Source organism: Strix uralensis, chromosome 4 (genome assembly GCF_047716275.1).
Source record: "Strix uralensis isolate ZFMK-TIS-50842 chromosome 4, bStrUra1, whole genome shotgun sequence".
Lineage (NCBI taxonomy): Eukaryota > Metazoa > Chordata > Aves > Strigiformes > Strigidae > Strix > Strix uralensis.
Genome location: NC_133975.1, coordinates 41,615,423 through 41,633,431, shown reverse-complemented (window position 1 = coordinate 41,633,431; position 18,009 = coordinate 41,615,423). Strand labels below are relative to the sequence as shown.

The following is an 18,009-nucleotide window of genomic DNA, read 5'->3' as shown; positions in this document are numbered from 1 at the left end:
TTTCAGATCTGATCAAATTTAATCAGCCGTTAACACTTGTTCTAATTCTAACAGAGATTCACACCGCTGGCTCGGCCTCCTCGAGTGACTATTACGACTCCGTAACTTGTGGCTACATTCAGACTCTCCCTTCCCCTGGGGGGACAAACAACGAGGTTTCGGAAAAAAAAAAAAAAATCATCCGCGGCGTAATCTTAAACACCAGTGCCTCCCCCCCCCCAAAAAAAAAAAAAAATTAAAAATAGGTTTGATTAGGTTTGATTTCTCCCCACCAGAGGAGACGGTGGATGGCGCAAGAGCTCTCTCCTGTCAACCTGCGCTCCCCAAGAGCCCGGCTGCCCCGGGGAGAGCGGGCAAAGCCACAGGCTCCGGTGCCGCCGGCCCGCCCCGGCCCGGGCTCCCCGCCCGCCCAGCGCCGCCCCCGGGCCCGGTGGCGGTACCGGAGAACAGGGCGGTGGAGCCGCCGCCAGGAAGAAGGATCCAAGGCTTCCCGGGGGCGGGGGAGCGGTGCGGGGCGAGCCCCTGGAAAGGGAACCGAGCATCGCATCGCTTACCTGGCTTGGGCAAAAGGCGCAAAGAGAAAAACCCTCCTCCGGGAAAAATAAGTACAAATCCTTCTCGAGTACCCCTGGAGCGTGCACCGAGCGGTGACCGTGGCCAGCGGCGGGACAAGGGACCGGCGGCGGCTCCTCCGCCGGCCGCTGCGCTCTCAACAGCCGGGCAGGGTGGGACCGGCCACGGTGTCTGGCTCGCTCAGCGGTTCCGAGGAACCCCGAGATAAAAAGACGGGCTCCTCCTGTGAATAAATCCATTTCTGAGCATCAGAGAGAGGTTTTAAACAAATAAGACGAAAAAAGCCCCCCCTCCGACCTGTGATTGAGGGACAGTTAAAAATAATTGCCCGTGTTAAGAGGCAGAAGACCAGGTTACAGGGAAAACTACCTTCTTTCAAAGCCCGCTAATGGCCATACGATTCATTAGGTTACTTAATCCTAATAACCTCTCTAGCATCAGTCCCGGTGACCCAGCCCATTAAGCACCACCAGCGAAACCCTATAAAACAGGCAAGTGGAATGTCCAACATATGAGCACATTTATTAGCATTATGTTCCTGAGATAACATGCCCCCGGCTCCCCTGCATACCGCTGCCCGCAGGTTGGGGAAAGAGGGAGCTCTGTTTTGGGAAGGGCTGAGCGGAGGACCAGGGCTCCGGGAGAGGGATGGCTGGTCCCACCGTCACTGTCACCCACGGACTCCCGTCCTCTCTGCTTTCCTCCTCCGGTCCCCGTCTCTCCAGTGAAACAATAGCTACATTTGTGGCGAGCATTTTTTCCCTCTGATTAAACCCAGGCCAACCAATGGCAGCCAGAACGAAACAAAACGCACAGAGTAACATTTCGATCATTAACGGGAGTTAACAACTTAAAAACAAAAAGAAAAAAAAGCGGTGGGCGGGGGGGGGGGGGGGGGGAGGAAGAAAAAAAGTCTCCCTTCCACCGAAACGTGTCAGTGAGTCATTGCGATATCGCCGTCAGTGGAGGAGGCGGCTGAGGGGGAGACAGGGGAAAGCGAAATCAGGAAAGCAGCAAGCCCGGTTCCTCCCGTGCCTTCCAGAGCTGCAGACAAACCGGACGCCTCCCCGGCATCTCCCTGCCAGGGTGGGGTCTCCATAATTTACGACACACGAGTTGTTACGGTATTTGCCACGGCTCGGAGCGGGGCTGCTCGGGGCGCAGGCACATGCAAGCGATTAGGGGAGCGGGGGGCTCCCGCCGGCCGGGTGGGGGACCGCTGCCAGCGCGGCTCCCCGGTGGGGCGGCGGGGCCCCCCACGGCCCTCCCCACGGGGGCAGCGCCCTCCGCTCCCGGCTAGGGATCGCCTCCCGCCCCCCCCCCGCCCCGCTCCTCCGCGGCCGGAGTTAAATCCCTCCCAGGATCTGCAGACTTTGACTGTCGACAATTCCCCTACCAACACCTTCCCCCCCCCCGCCCTCCCCCCCCACCGATTTCTGGAGAAAAGTCCGCCCGGAGACAGCGGGATGGCGTTGTTTGCACGCCGGCCACACGATGCTGGCGCCGGGTATCGAGGGCTCCCGGGAAACACCGGCCCCAGGCCCCCGCCGCTGCCCGCCCTGGCAGCAGCGACGGGGCAGGCGGGCAAGAGCCCCGGGCGCATCCCCCGGAGCCGGGATCACTCCCGGTTGAAGGTGGCCAGGAAGTGTCCAGCCTTCACAGAAAGCTGACGCGATCCCTCGCTGTTTTCGCAATAGTTTTAACACGCTGGCAGCGATGAAAGAAAGAATAAGCGGCGGGAAGGGAACCGCAGCGTCCTGCCGAGCTGCCCGTTCCCGGTGCTGCCGGCTCTGCAGAGGGTTTGCCGGTGATAAACCCTGCGGGCTGATCCCGCAAACCCTCTTTCCCGGGTGCCGCGCCCGCCCCGTCCCCCGGGGTGCCCGGGGCACCGGCAGCTCCGCCGTGGTGGGGCTGGGGGAGAGGCGCGCCCTGCGCGGCCGCTGACCCACACCTCCGCGACTGACAGCGTTTCTGTTATTAAACCTTTTTTTTCTTCTTCTTTTTTTCCTTTTTCCTCAAAGGCTTTTTAAACTCGTAAAATGTTGCTCTGCCTTGGAACTTGTCATAACAGGAGCCTGCTTTATTTATTGGGTTATTTATTTATATTACGCGCAACAATGCCCCGAACACAGTCCATTTGAAAGAAAGAGATTCCAAAAACAAGAAAGGGACAGAGAGAAAGAGAAAAAGAGGGGGTGGAAGAGAGAACGAGAGAAAGAGAGAAATAGAAATGTAGCGAGAAAGAGAGGAAGAGGGGGAGAGGGAGACAGAAAGAGAGAAAGAAAGAGAGAGAAAGGGAGAAAGGGAGAAAGGGAAAAAGGAAGGAAGAAAGGAAGAAAGGAAGAAAGGAAGAAAGGAAGGAAGGAAGGAAGAAAGAAAGGAAGAAAGAAAGAAAGAAAGAAAGGAAGAAAGGAAGAAAGGAAGAAAGGAAGAAAGGAAGAAAGAAAGAAAGAAAGAAAGAAAGAAAGAAAGAAAGAAAGAAAGAAAGAAAGAAAGAAAGAAAGAAAGAAAGAAAGAAAGAAAGAAAGAAAGAAAGAAAGAAAGAAAGAAAGAAAGAAAGAAAGAAAGAAAGAAAGAAAGAAGAGAGGGGGGAATAGAGAAGGGGAGAAAGAGAGAAAGAAAGAAAAAGAGGGAGAGAGAAAAAAAGAACCACTCATGCCAGCCCTTCAAAATTAAAACAAGAAGCCCCGCAGAATTCTTTTTGGTATTAATATTACTTAACATTTAAAACTCCGGGAACTTCAAACAAACTTTTTGCAGGGAAAAGAAAGAGAAAAGAACTATTCTCTGGAAACCATTTGTTCACAACTCAAACTGTGCCATTTTGGCGTAGAAACAGAACTCGAGACGCCCAACCCTGTCCCGCCTCCCCCCGGCATATATCTTTTCAGCACACATTTTAAAATAAATATCCTTACGAGTCTTTCCAGAATGCCTTCTTGTTATGAATTGATAGGATACAACGTACCCCAGCTGGAAGTTGGGATTTAGTCCTTTAAGTACCAGGACAACATCTCAACATCTGCAGGGAAAACAATTACGGCGACTTCGGCCCCCCTCCATTATGCGCTGCCGGCCGGTGGCGGGGGGGGGGGGGCGCCCTCCCTGCGCTCTGGAGATGTGCGGAGGCTCCGCGGGCACCGGGCACCAGCTGCACGGGCGCGGAGTGCGGGCAGATACTCCGCGGGCTGCATGCAGATAACCCCGGGAAAGAGCCCTCAGTCTTTGCTTCGGAGAAGGAGAAAATCATATTTTTTCCTGACTCTCCCTGCAAGCCCTTTTAATTTTAGCACGCTCTGCGTCCCGCTACTCGGCAAGTAATAATAAGCCCGAGCAAATTCAGCACACTAGTCTCAACAGAATTAAATAAAATTGCGGAAAGTTTGCCAGAGGTCTCCTTGGAGGTGTCCGCCTTGGGAAACACGGGGCGAATCCGACACGGTTTTCGTCCCAACCGAACATTAATTCAGCCTCGAGGATATTTTCCTAGGACGTTTACTTAGTAAAGTTTTCCTGTACCTATCTTGTCTGAGAAGAGTGTTTATAATTATTTTTTTTTCTTTAAATGCAGAAATTATTTGCAGTGTGATCTCCTGTTTTGGAGCTTACAACAGGTGTCAGAGCTCTCTTCGGGGGGAGTTATATAGGTATATATCTCTATATATGCACAATTAAATAAAATGACCGCTTTGTCTATTTTAAACCATATGTGTGCAAAAGAAATAACAGAGAAATGTTAAAGTTTTAAACACCTTCTATGCTTATACAGCTTAGACTCAGTCAGAACGTATTATATGACCTTATCATGTTTCAATCTCTGTTTTCTTGTCGCTTTTAATGAGACGCTGCAGTGGGAACTATAGCTGCCCGTCTTTAATAAGCTGTACTCTTTTAATCTTAGGTTAGTGTATGTCTTCTTAGGGCTGGACGGGTCAAAAATACCTTTGTTTTCAAAAAAAAAAAAAAAAAAAAAAAAGACGCGCGAGTAATGGCATTGCAAATGACATAATAAATATAATAGTATTGGCATCTATTACCAAGATCGGCCATCAAAAATAAAAAAGTATGACTAAGCACATGCTTGAGGTGATTTACCTCTAGAAAATGAGTTACAGTTAGTTTATGTGCTTCCTCGCCTCCCTGTACACAGCGTGACATTCCCTTCCCTCAGCCAAGGGGTAAAAAAAAAAAAATAATAAAAAACCTCCGAGCTCGCTGTCCGGCAGCGAACATCATTTCTAACAGATGTTTTACAGACTGGGAGCCAGCGACCAAAAAACCCTGAGGACTGAGCCCTTAACCCAAGGCGATGCAAAGCTCTTTTATCCATTGCCCCCCCCCACATACATGCATATGTCCAAATATTCCTATAGCTAGCGCCTAACGCACCAGCGGCGTGTTACTCTGGGTCATGGAGGGGGGGGGGCATGTAAAACCCTCACATATTTAGTGATTTTAGGTTATTTGCTGTTTTAGGGAAGCTCCAGAAAGTTTTAAAAATGTGTCTGAGGATATTTTTCCCTTTTCTTTGGCACCCCCCGCCCGGCCGGTGCAGACGCCCGCTGCGCCAGGCACCGCCTGGGCAGGGGGAAGGGGCTCCAGGGCGAGCGGATCCGGACTCCCCGGTCACCGCCTCCCCCCGCCGGGGAATGCGCGGAGCGCCCGCGGAGCTCCCGCCAGGGCGCAGGCCGGCACCCACAGCCCGGCTGCGGTGCTCAGGGAGGGGGCAGCCCCCCACCTGCGGGAGGCTGCGCTCCAAACCAAACCATGGCTTGTCTCTCCTCTCTTCCCGCCCCCCCCCCCCCTTCACGGAGACACCCCTCACCCCCGAAATCAAGCCCGAGCCAGTTTCCTAAAGGCGAACTGCCTGTTTCAGAGCCCTTTACATCCCAGCCCAGCCCCGGGACACAGCGCACACGAGGATGCTGCGCGGCTGCGGGAAGGATGTCAAGGTAGCCCCGACGAGCGGCTGGGCGTGGATTTAAGGAGAGGGAACAATGAAATACTGAAAGTGCTCGCAGCCTGAGGCTCGCTGCAGTGCCCGCGGCAACGGGGGCTCCGGCGGGCACGGGGGAGTCCCAGCCTCCGCGGGGCTGCCCCGCGACCTCCGCACACGCCCAGGCCAGCGCGGCCGCGGAGCTCCGGCAGCGGCCAACCGCTCTTTTGCTTTTTTTTTTTTTTTTTTTTTTTAACTTCACCTCTACAGAAAGTGCCGAATTCACACGCAGAAAATGGCAAAAGAGGAACGAGGGGTTGCCTTGCCCCTGTCCTGCCTTCCCTCCCTCCAGCCGCAGGAGCTCCCCGAGTCTGCCTGCCCCTCCCGGAGGATGGATGTGCTTCATGCCCCTACCGAGCATGGAAACCCAGGCCATCCTGCGAGCGACGTGTTACCTAAATAAAGATAAAACGTGCTATATACATCACAGGCTTTCCCGGTTATTCTCAATGACTTGTCGATTCCTCCCCGCCTCCCGTCCCCCCCCCGTCCCCCCCGGCACACGTGCAATGATAGAAAATGGTTTTAAATGACGAGGGGTCACGTAGAGCCATCCTGATCGTTTAGTAAAAATAACAGAGCTATTACAGAGCCAAAGGAAGGAGCCAGGGAGTCCATCCACATAGGCTTCAATGTTGTGCCTCGACTGAACACACACACAGGCGTCTATGTAGATATATATATATAGAGAGATATATGTACATATATATGCAGCGGACCGTCCCATGTGAGATCCCTCAGCACCCTCTCATTAGGCCGTAAATGCGCGCCCAGATGACGGTGCGCGCCCATGTGTGTCGGGGCGGGGTGGGGGGACGCGGAGGGGCTGCTTGCATCTTCGCGATGGAAATGCACGTAAAGTCTTTTATGAGGGCTCAGGAGACAGCATTTGCTCACTAACCTACACTTCTTTTTTTTTTTTTTTTTTTTTTTTTGATCTTGATCTCTATTGCCGAAAACTGGAAATAATTAAATTCTTTAAAGGTTTACTTTTGAAACCGTGACTGGAGTAAACTATGATTCAGGTGTAAATAATTACCAAAGTCATGAAAGCGGCAACTGCTACATGTGGTTTATTCATTGCTTTTTTAAAAAAAACCCAAAAATCGTTTGATCATTTTAATCCTTAACTGTTTGCCAAATTCACGTATTTGTAATTTACTAAACTTTACCGTCCCTACCAAGATAGGGATGTTGTACATTAGATTCCAGAGCCAGCCGTCCTGCCCTACCCCGGTGGAGGAGCCTGGCTGGAACAAACTGGATGCTCCTCAAGAAGGGATAACGCTATTACCCCGGTATTTGGAAAAGCTTTCCATATCAGATTAGAGAAATTAGAACTGAATAAAAGATGCTTCCCCTTTCATAAACGCTACCAGACCTACTCGATTTTAGACTCCGGAGAAGAAATGAGTTATTGAAGAAAAGAAATTGTTTAAACACAATAGATCCATGCCCAAATGAAAGCATTCCCTGGGGCAAGACAGGCAGGATTTGGCCCGAGAGCACGAAAATAGAAGTATCCATTAAGCGAAAGCCCTAGAGAAATAGGAGAAACGTGGACGTATAATATACACCATATAAACAAAAGCCCAGTATTGATTTCATCCCCGTTTTCTTCAGCCTGAGCCTACTTTTTTTTTTTTTTTTTTTTTTCCTTTTGTCTACGCTGCAGTTTCAATCCATTTGTCTCTTCAGAAAGCCATGGTGGAAAAAAGCAGAGAACCAAACTTTTTTTTCTTGCGTGTGTCCTCTTTTAAAATCTTTTCGCATAGTAAGACACCACTTGAACATGTTCTGGTGTTGTAAAAGTGTTTTTTATCAGGCTGTAAATTACTGCCCCTCTGACAGAGCAGCCGGAAATGTAAATCACACCGTAGAGCTGAAGTTATGAAAAACTTTGTTCCCTTTTCTGCGTCCCAGGAAGATCGCGGGGCTGCTGGATTGGGAAGGGAGGGGGGAGGCTTGTTTACTATTTTCCTGCCCCAGCAAACTGTTGGCTCCACGGTGCCTGGGACTTTGATGAGAAAGAATGGACAATGTGCAGAGTCCCTTCCTATGACACCCAGGCCACCGCCACTTGGGAGGTCCTTTGGCCTAATGCAACCACAGCTAACTGCTCCCAACAGGAGGCTCTGTGGATCAGGCAGGGTCACAATTATACTTCTGCTAAAGGCAAGAGCTTTTTTTTTTAAAAAAAAAAAAAAAGAGAGAGAGGGGAAAAGAGAGCGAGGGAGGGAGGGGGCTGGGCGAGCGGTTGAATTAAAGCCTTTCAATTCATCTGGGGAAGGAAAGACCGTGAGCGGGGTTAGTAGGAACCTTTTCCAAAAGGCATGAGCAAAATCAGGTTGTTTCCATCCAGAGGAAAGTGACAGGGGATGAGGTCCGGACGCTGCGCACGGGGGTCACCCCGACCCAGGGCTGTCACGCCAACTCTCCCGTCGGGAGTGCAGGCCTCCCCCGCGGCCGTGGGGGGGTTGGGGGGCTTAGCCGCTGGCGGGAGACCTCGCTGGTGCCAGACACATTACATGTGCATTCGTCCTCTGAGGAGGGGAGGAGAGGGTACCACAACACGCAACAAGCCCTTAAGCATCACCCACTTGCGCGGAGGGGGGAGAAGGGGAGGGGGGACACTTCTGATTTCGGCAGTTGGGGGACGCGAATATTTTCCAGGGGTACTGGGGGAAGGGCGGGAAGGTTGATACATGTGGTATGTCTCAAAGAGGGGCTGCGTTAAACACCCTGCTTCTTGCAGTTTACTTGCACGGATGAGGAAAAGCCGGGCTGGGGCGGGCGGGGGGGGGGCGGCGGAAGGCGGGGGGGTTCCCGACCTCCGCCGCTTCCCGGGGCGGCGGCTGCCGGTGCCGGTGAGGGAAACGGCGTCCCCGGGTCCGCAGCCGGCCCACCCTCCCCGCTCCCGGCGGGGTCTGTGCCCAGCGCCGGCCGGCTGCCCCTTCCCCTCCTCCATCCGCTCTCCCTCCCGTTCCCGATCTTCCTTCAAAGCCCCGAATTCACTCCCGCTCCGTTACCTGCCCCCGGGAGCCCGAGCCCCGCCGGGCCGGGGACTTTGGGCAGACCTGGCTCTCGGCTGCTGCCCCCTGCCCCGCCGGCAGGGCAGGGTGGGGAGGTCCCACCTCGGCCCCAGGGCCCCCCCCGCGTCTGGTGTGGGGCAGGGGACTCCCCTCGCCGCCCAACTCCGGGCAGTCCCGTCACCCCCCCGCCCCCCCCCGCGGGCAGCGAGACCCGACCGAGGGAGGGGGGACGGGCTCCGGGGACCACCCCAGCCTCGGCCCCGCTCGCCGCAGCCCCCCGCTTACCTGGACGAGGCTCCCCGTGCTCGGCGGCGTGCTTGCAGCTGCCGGGGGCGAGAGGGGAGGCCTGGACCCTCCCGGGTGGGGAAGGGCCCCGTCATGGCCCCCCCCGCACCCCCGAGAGATCCGGCGGGAGGAAAAGAGAGGGAGGGGGAGAGGGAAAGCCTTTTTTCCCCCCCCCTTTCTCTCCCCGTTTGAGCCGAAGTGACCCGCAGTATCTGGAGAAGGTTTTTGAAGACGTTTGGGAGGGAGGGAGAGAGTTTTCTGCTGAGAAACTCAATCTGCCATACAGTAGCGGCTGCATCTGGGATCTGTCACCGCTGACAGCACCACAGGGCACAGACATGATCTTCCGCACAACACTGCAACTCCCCAAAATACCCTCCTCGCTCCCAAGGTGTCTGCCGGATTGCATCGCGCTCCTTCGCCAAAAGGGGGAAAGCAACCTGAATCCCCGGCAAACAAACACACCGAGGGGAAGGCAAGAGAGCGCAATCCACCACCCCCCCCCCCTCCCCTCCGCAATGTTAAACACACGGCCGCCGAGGAAGCGGGGCGAGAGGCGATGTCATGCTCGGATGGCGCAAAGGCCATAAATGTAAGCGCTAGCGCCGCGAGATTCCCGAGAATGACTTTAATGAATAATTTCGGAGACAGTTACGGCTTTAGGTAATTACTGCGCGGCTCTATGAAAACCAGATTTGGGAGAGAGGCAGTCAAGGACGGGCTGTGCGCCCGGGCTCGGCCCTGCCGCCCGCCCCGGCCCCCCCCGCGCCGCTGCCCGGCCCCCCGCACCCCCCCAGCCGCCGGGGTCCTCCTTCGGGCAAGGCGCCCAGCGGACCTGCGGAGGCTTGAAGCTTGCGGGGGGAGGAAGCTAATAGTATTAGTAGTATTATTATTATTTTTAATCTCTTCCCCCTCCTGTATTTTCTGGCAGGACATTTCATTGTCTTTTAGGCCAGTTTTAGAAAACTGCTACGGGTTTGCACGCGTATTTAGCTTTTTTAAAAGTTCATTATACACAGCTGTTTCAGCCTATAGCCACATATGGCATGCAAATAGGGACCCCTATAGGAGACTCGTCCTCTATTATCCCCACATGTTTGTTCACTATACGTGGCCGGGAAAAACACCGTACATGCTATACATTAAAATATAATTTTACATTTTTCTCCCGAGTACTTTGGGCAACGCAGGGTCCTGCTTTGAGCAGCCTTCACGGTTAGCAAACAACCGGCTCCGAGGGGCGGGCGCGCCGATCTCCATTGTTTCGCTGATACACTGACGCCGTTCCCCAAACCTCGCTCCCGGCTGCGGCCGTACCCCCAGAGCTGCGGGGCTGCCGCCGCCTTCCCCAGGCGGGCCGCGGGGGTCGGGCCGCTCCTCCCGGGGCCCGGCGGCCTCCTCCGGCGGGGAGGCGGCTGCAGCCGCGGGGCCGGGGGCTCCCGGAGAGAAGTGCCGGGGCGGCAGTCTCAGCCCTGCAGAACAGCCGTCGCCAGTCAGAGCTCTCCCGTAGAGCCAGGCGGTGGGATTTGCTGGGGGATTTTCGGTTCGGGTTTGTTTCACGGGTATTTTTTTTTCTTTACTTTTCCTTTATTTTTTCCTTCACTTTTTTGTTTGTTTTTGGTTGGGGTTTTTTTGTTTGTTTTTTTTTTTTGGTTTTTTCCTCCCTGTGCCCGAGCCCTGGGGTTGGTGGCTGTGGTGGGAAGCCGAGCTCACAGCAGACCGTTTGCACTGATTCAGAAAGGAAACTTTCCTTTTCCTTTCGAGATTACAGATAAACACAGCGGAGCATTGCGGTATCTTAGGGGGTTTATTTTATTTTATTCTGCTGGAACAAAGAAATGGAAGCGTATCTTTTTTATTTATTTTTAGGGTCACGGGGGGCTTCCTTTTTTTTTTTTTTTTTTTTTTTCCCTTTTGGCTAGTGTATTTTACCCCGCGAATTTAATCCTTCAGACAAATAATCTAACATTATCTCTTTCCTCTGGAGAAAAGACCAACTGCTTTCTCATCCTCCCCCCCCCCCCCCCCCCCCCTTCCTGGCAGTAGCACTGATTATAACGTACAGCTGGACAAGTGTCAGACGTCCAAGACTTTGCGAACAGCCGGCGGAGGCTCAAGTTGTATTTATTCAATTATTATTTTTTACCCCTTGGGGAGATAAAAAAAAAAAAAAAAGAGTGGTACGAAACGGACGAAATCATAAAGTAGAAAGCTTGTGAAAATAAGCGTGGCAAACGTGATCTCGGGTCCCACTGGGTTAGGGCTACCATGCTGGCTGTACAGCGTTACCGTCAGCCAGCCCCAGCTCTCAATTAGAGGCGATTCATTAGGATTTAATAGCAGGTGCAAAGCCATCTCCTCGGCAGCAGCACTGCCGTTTGGGTAGGGAATCGCCTTGTTTTACAGCAGGCTCCAGCTCTCCGGTTGGTTGTAAACCTGACTACCACTTTGGATAGCGGGGTGTCAGCGCGTCTGCGATTGCCCGCACGTAAGCGTTGCACTTTGCTTGGCTAATTTCTCCCTGCCAAGACATAAGGTGGAAATCTGCCTGGCTCGATATTTATTTTGGAAGCCAGTACTGTGAGCGAATGCGCCGGGAGAAATGGGGCTGAGATAAAGCAAGCGCTGGGCGGGAGAGGGGCGGGGGGGGGGTGGGGAGGATAGCACCGCCCGCGGAATGCACCGCTCTTGCTTTCACAAAGTCCCGAACAGACAAATAAACAAACAACCTCGGCGGCAAACGCCAGAAGAGCCGGAGCCTCAAAACCGAGCTGTGCCGAGGAGCCCCGGGGCGGGAGCGCCGGTCCCGCTGCACCCACATCCCAGCTGGCGGCCGCGGCCGGGGCTGGGGCTTGGAAAGCGCCGCCGTGATTACACCCAAGTGGAGAGCAGGATGGCTCCTAGCCGTCTGATCTGACGTCAACATGTCTCTAGCTCCTCGCTGCAAGATAGAGGGAGCAGAGCCGGGGGAGGCAGGGCTCTAATCATTCCCAGATGTCTCTAATAGCAGATATAAAGACTTATATAGTGTCTGAGAATAAATTTGTAATCAATGCTCTACAATCGGATCATCAAAGCAACGACATTTCTAGAGGAAAATGGGGGGGGGGGGGGGGGGGGGAGCTGGGGAAGAGGGAGACACACACCACGCTGATTTGAAAGGGGGAGAGGGGGGCACAGGGATTCCCAGAGAGGCTCTGGCCCCGCGCATCGCCCGGCTTTGCTAGAATTTATGTGAATATATAATTCAGATAACAGCTCTGCTTTAATCTCCATTGTACGGGATGAGCTGAAACAGCTGAACAGTAATTGGCCAATTAGAAATAGAAAAGATCGGAGCTCGTTTGCAAAGGCGCATATTTCATGGCCCGCAAAAAAAAATAAATCCCAAATTAAAAATATATAAAACACTGATAAGCCCCTCGTTACAGCAGAGGGGATTATGTCTGCAGGCGTGCGGAATTCGTTTCCTTCCCATCGCTACTTGAAGGTTTCTTCTGGGTGTATTTGTGAGTCGCTGGGCGAGTACGTGTGAAAAAGGAGGATTAAGGTTAGGTTTCCAAGAGCAAAAGGAGGGTATTTTGCTTAGAGGTTTTATTATTAACTTTCTCCCCCCCTCCCCGCCCACCTTTCAAGCTCACGTTGTCTCCATGGCATCCCCTGGCCGTGTTTATATCCTTACAGTTGCCCACGGATGTCTCGGCGCTTGTTCTAGGGGTGTCTGCGGCTTGGCCGGAGAGGCCCCATTGCACCTCTTTGACAACGATAGCAAATTAGCACTAATTATTGCAATAATCTTTTGACGCAGAGGAGAGCTCCTGGGAACAAGGAGGTGAAAAAAACCCCACAACACAAATCCAAACGAAGAAAAAAAGCCTCCCCACAGTTTATCTTCCTTGCCTGTAGGAATGCAGGCATGCCACGCACGTCCGATAGCAACGAGGGCATGTAAAACAACCCCGAAACCAGGCACAGGGCTGGTGGTCCCGCACGTTGCAGGGAGCCCCCCCCCCAAACCCAGTACCGCCAGCGGCTGCCTGGGCTCGCTGCTGGCGGCAGGGCACAGGGCTGGCCGCTCGCTGTCACCCCGCTCCCCCAAAACCCCGACGACCCCTAGAATCCGCGCTGCTATCTGCCTCAGCCGGGCGCCCTCCGGGCTCCCGGGGGACACGCCGCTACCGGGGAGGTCCTTGCCTCCCTGCGGGGGAGCGGCCGCCGTCTTTGGGGCGTGCAGTCGGGCCCCCAGCCCGGGGAGCCGAGGGGACGCTTCCCGGGAGGGCAGGGGAGGCGGGACGCCGCCCGGGGGAGTTTTGTTGCTGTTTCTCTTCTTCAAGGGGAAGAAAAAAAAATTAAAATGTTATTTTCTCTTGAGTCAGAGCAGAGAGTCTCACTCCCCCAGCCGCGAAACGACGCGACCGGCTAAAATACGAGTAAATTGGGGACATGGCTTCAAGGACCCGGCTTCATTCCACCGGCCCTACTGCCCTCCTCTCTTTCTTCCTCCCCCATCCCCACAGCCAAGAGAAATGTTGCAAAGGGGGACAGGCGGCCATCCCTCCTCCTACGTGCCTTTCACCGCTGAGAAAGCTCCCAAAAACGCTTTGGCCCCGAGGAATTACCGGACAGGTCGCCGGGGCGGCGATGCCCCCGGGTGCGGGCAGGGTGCGGGCAGGGTGCTCCGCTGTTATCAGGCCTCGGCTAGCGGAGAGCTGGGGCCAGGGCACTGACATCCCCATCTACCATCAATTTACCTTCTGCTTCCCCATTTAGCTTTTAACGTCAAAACCTACATTTTTGTCGGCTCCGGCCTGTCTAGGGCTCTTGCGATTTAGCTGCGGGAATGACTGCTCCTGAGAAAATGACAACATCCTCATTAGCGAGCAATTAGAAGAGATCCTCCTTAGCGGATCCAGAGCAGCTCCCGATTCTGAGAAATTAACGTTTCAAACCCGGAAAATTATTGATGGGGAAGTATCGGAGAGGCGATTCTCCAGGCGGCGGGGCCGAGGTGCGGAGCCGTCCGCCGCCTCCCGGCCCCACCGCGCATCCCCTGGGGGAGCGCAGCCCGGCGACTCGGTCAGGGGAAGGCACAGCGTCTGCAGGGAGATTGCCCGGGACGTGCCGCCCTGCAGTCCTCGCAGCCACCCCTCGACCCCACTTTTTTTTTTTTTTTTCTGCACAAAAGAAAAAAAAAAAAGAAGAAGCGGCTTGGACAAGGGAGGGAGTGCGAGATGCTCCAGTTTATCAGCTGGGCAACTAACAGGCAAGGAAAAACAAACAAGGGGGGGGATTCTTCTCTCCAAGTGTTATAAACAAAGGCAAGTGTCTGTAAACACAGACCCACGCCGGAGCGCCGAGCCGGGCTGCCTGACCCGACGGGAGGGAGGGCACATCACTTTTGTCTGGTTGTTGTAACCCCGCAACCTCCCCACTGTCAGCAGGGGCGGCGAAACGGCGCAAGGGCTCCCTTATCTTTTTATGGGCAATTGCACATCTACCTACGCTTAGTGTCGGGTCTCCTCGGGAGCCACTTCCTTAGGCGCGGCGACAGGGAAAGGCAGACAGGTATGCAGCCCTGGACCTGGAGAGAGAGCCAGCTTGGTTTAAGTCGAGATGATTTCAGTAAGGGTTCAAAATACGAACCCGAATTTCATTACGGGAAAAGGTGGAGAACCTTGCACTTAACCAAAGGCATTGCCAAAAATACCTAGAGCAGCTTCTGTACGTTAAAAGCTTTAATTTTTTTCTTGGCCTGCCTAAGGTACAGAGGGATGCCACGCGTTTCCCAGTGCTGGATGCCTGTCGCTCGCCCGGGCACCGGGGAGCAGAAAAGCCACCGGCCTGGCACCGGGACCCTTGTAAAGGCGTTGGCGGACGGGGCGAGAAGTAACTGCGCAGATGTAAGGGAAGAGAGATCATACTGGAGAAGCAGATGAACGTACGAAAAACAGCCAGAGCACGGGCTGCTGCGGTTTGCAGTCAGAAAAAAAGGTTAAAAAAACCCTAACGCTCGCTGTGGCGGACTGGAAACGTGCAACCCTGGAGAGTTTTGGGAACCACAAAGTTAATATTAAGTTCACCGTAGCTCATTGTAAATCTTACATATTTCCCCCCTGCCCCCCCCCCGCCCCCCCCCCCCCCCCCCCCGGCAAATCCCTTGCCTTGTTCGCAATTTCTTCCTTGACGTAAAATTACCTGCTACATAATCACTGCGAGCAAAGCCCTCCGGCCTCCCTCGCCTGCCCCCGGCACTCCTCCGGGGAAGCCGCCGCCGCCGCCGCCCGGCCCCGCTCCGGGGTCGGCTCCCGCCAGCGCCTGGCACCGCCGCCGCCCGGGCTCCGGCGGCAAGAAAACCGCGCACCTCCGCGATCCCTGCTCCGCCCGGGGTTTGCAGCCTTGTCCTTTTCCCGTTAGCAATAGGTCTCCTGCATGGAGAACACCACCACAAGGAATTGCTATTCTGCTGAGCTGCCGGTTTCTGTTCAACACTCACGGGGCTGGAGAGATCCCTCCCTCTACCCCTCCTTTCACTCAGTCACTTGTTTAAAAATAAACTTAGGAGCCATCTTTATAATTTAGTTTACTTCCGAATATTTTAAATATTATGAAAAAAAGCCATAAACAACGCTGTTATTCAAAACATTTTGAGGTATAAAACATAAAAAGATCTGGGTTTTCTTTTTTTCCTTTTTCTTTTTTTTTTTTTTTTTGGTTTTGTAAAAAACACACACAGTGGTTTATTGAGTACTTACAACGTTTACACCTTCAATATTAATTAGATTCCACTTTTTCCCTTACGGACGGAAGTGCACATAACCAATAACTGTTGAAAACATCTTCAAATACTGAACGACCACAACAAAATTACAACACTAAATACCGAGGCAACCGAAATATTGGTGCAACTGCTTCTGTTGAAATATAACTTTATAATCCCATGAATATTTATATCCAAAAGGCCAAGTATTAAAGATACACTTCACATACACACTAATGCCAGGGAGGGATTTTTTTTTTCTTTTTCCTTTTCTATGGTTCTGTTTTCCCCGTGTGTTTTATACAGAGCAAATAACATTCACGAAACTATTAGAGACATCACCCCTTACCACGCTGGAGTTTCCTCTTCATATATGGAATGCTTTTTCCCTCTCCTTCAAATATCCACATTTTGGGGGGGTTGGGGGAGAAATTGCACATAAATAAACTGGACGATTCCGAATACAAAGAGTCCGCAGAGGAGAGCTCACTACCGAGACTAAGAGGACGGCTCCTCCAGTCCTGCCGTGCTCACTGCTTGAGCTCCAAAGCCCAGACATGCTGCGGCCAGCCAGTCCTCCCTTTGGTTTTCTTATCGTTGCTGCTAACTGTGCTTTTCAAGATTTCGTTCTGGGGAGACAGGATGCGAGGGGGGAGAGAGAGAAACAGAAGGGGGAGAGGAGAAAAAAAGGTTAGAGATATTCCTCCCCTTTCTAGGTCGCCTCTGCCCTGCCCCGAGAGGGAAGACTACAAGGAGACATGGGGTCCCGCCGAGGCCTACCGGGCCGCGGGGGACGAGGTGGGGGACGACGCGGGGTGGCCTCCGCGGGGTCCCGCCGCCCATGGGAGCGGCCCCCCGCTGTGCGCGGCCGCCTGCGGTCTCCGGCGGAGGCCGAGCCCCGCTCCGCGCCGCCACCGCGGCGGGACCCCGGGGCCGGGGGCACGGGGAGCGGGCTGGAGGCCGAGCGGCGCTAGCCGTCCACGGGGCGACGGGGACGGCGGCAGGGCCCGCGCTCGACCGTCCCCTCCCCGGCTCCGGGCGGGAGCTAGGCACGGGCACGTGCCGTGGCAAAAGATGGGGCCTGCGGCCACCGAAATCTGCGAGAATGTCGCCCGAGCGTGCCGTAGGGCCTACACGAAATTCGGTTTGCGCTGCCTCGTTACAGCCGGACTCTTCCCGTTAAGAGCCAAAAAAAGTTCAAGCGCCGAGCGCAGGGGCAGGAAAGCCCCGCGCTGCGAGCCTGTTACTTGCCGAGGGTTTAAAGCCGGGCTGGGCTTAGCAGGTAATCGCGCCTCCGATCTTTTATTTAAGAGAGCGGAGGCTTGTCTCCGGAGGGTTTACGGTGTGGGATCTGGGACAAGCCCCAGCCCGGGAACGGGCCCCCCGGGGGACCCTCCTGTGGCGGCTTTCCTCCCCCCGCCGCCCGTTCGCAGCCGCCGGGCCGGATCCGGGCGCTCTGCGAGGGCCGCGGGCCGCACGGGACCGGGGCCGTGCCCGGCCCCGCTCTCGGCCCGCAGGTATGGCCAGGGGCGGGCGGGACCGAGGTGTCCCCCATGGACATCGCCCGGCGGCAACCCGGCCCAGCCGAGCGCCGGGTGCGCGGGGATGGGGCGCCGGCGGGCGGCCGGGCAGCCTCGTCTCCGCCGCCCCCCCTCCCCGTCCCGCCCCGTCCCGGAGCACTGACCAGCTCTTTCTTCCTCTTTTCCTCCTTCACGTCTGTCTTCTTGATCTCTGCCTTGAAGGCCTCCGCCTCCCCGTTCTGGTCGTCCTTCGCCAGCAGGTCCATGAGGTAGGCGATGTAGCTGGTGGCCAGGCGGAGGGTTTTGATCTTGGAGAGCTTGGTGTCGGCGGGCACGTTGGGGATGCACTCCCGCAGCTCCGCGAAGGCGCTGTTGATGCTCTGAGTCCTGCGCCGCTCCTTGCGGTTCGCCGTGCCCCTGCGCTTCACCGGCCGGGGCCCCCCGAGCCCGGGCGGGCCGTTCCCGGGCGGCACCCCCGCGTAATGGGAGTGGTCCATGCCCGGCGCCCCGTTGGCGTACTCGGGGCTGTAGGACAGAGCCATGCTGTAGTCGGGGGGGGACATCTCCGGGTGGCTGCTGATGAGCCAGCCGTGGAAGTAGGGGTTCTCCTCGTGGCCGCAGCGGGTGGCGGCGGCGGCGGCGGCAGCGGCGGCGGCGGCGAAAGGGTAGCCCTCATGGTGCACCACCGGGTGGTGGGGGAAGCCGCCCACTAGACTCATCCCCGCTCTCTAGCGCACCCCACCCCGCCCCCCCGGGCCCCAAAACAAAGGCTTCCCCTCCCCGCCCGCCCCCCACCCCCCGCCGCACCGGCGGGAGATGCTCCCCGCCGCCCACCCCTCAGCACTG

General features: G+C 55.2%; 1 protein-coding gene across 3 annotated transcripts; it reads right to left on the bottom strand.

The window, feature by feature from the left end:
• On the bottom strand, positions 1–17,914 carry HAND2 (heart and neural crest derivatives expressed 2). 3 transcript variants are annotated; one of them, XM_074866457.1, is made up of 5 exons: positions 17,328–17,914; positions 15,082–16,272; positions 14,385–14,467; positions 555–796; positions 1–135 (listed from the first exon to the last, which is right to left on the bottom strand). In XM_074866457.1, exons 1-2 carry the CDS (start codon positions 17,880–17,882, stop codon positions 16,174–16,176), a joined length of 654 nt encoding a protein of 217 aa, XP_074722558.1. In that variant the 5' UTR covers positions 17,883–17,914; the 3' UTR covers positions 1–135; positions 555–796; positions 14,385–14,467; positions 15,082–16,173. The 3 variants fall into 3 exon arrangements, 2 of the variants coding, with proteins under 2 accessions (XP_074722558.1, XP_074722557.1); XM_074866456.1 differs by having other exon boundaries at positions 14,389–14,467; XR_012628706.1 differs by lacking the exons at positions 14,385–14,467; positions 15,082–16,272; positions 17,328–17,914 and adding an exon at positions 8,887–9,341.
• Positions 17,915–18,009: the final 95 nt, after the last annotated feature.

Bases quoted from the DNA above. Each gene is read 5' to 3' on its own strand.
- HAND2 (XM_074866457.1), bottom strand. From the start codon at position 17,882: ATGAGTCTAGTGGGCGGCTTCCCCCACCACCCGGTGGTGCACCATGAG. The intron at 16,273-17,327 runs GTCAGTGCTCCG...CTGTCTCCCCAG, and splicing joins AAAAGAGGAAGAAAGAGCTG to AACGAAATCTTGAAAAGCAC.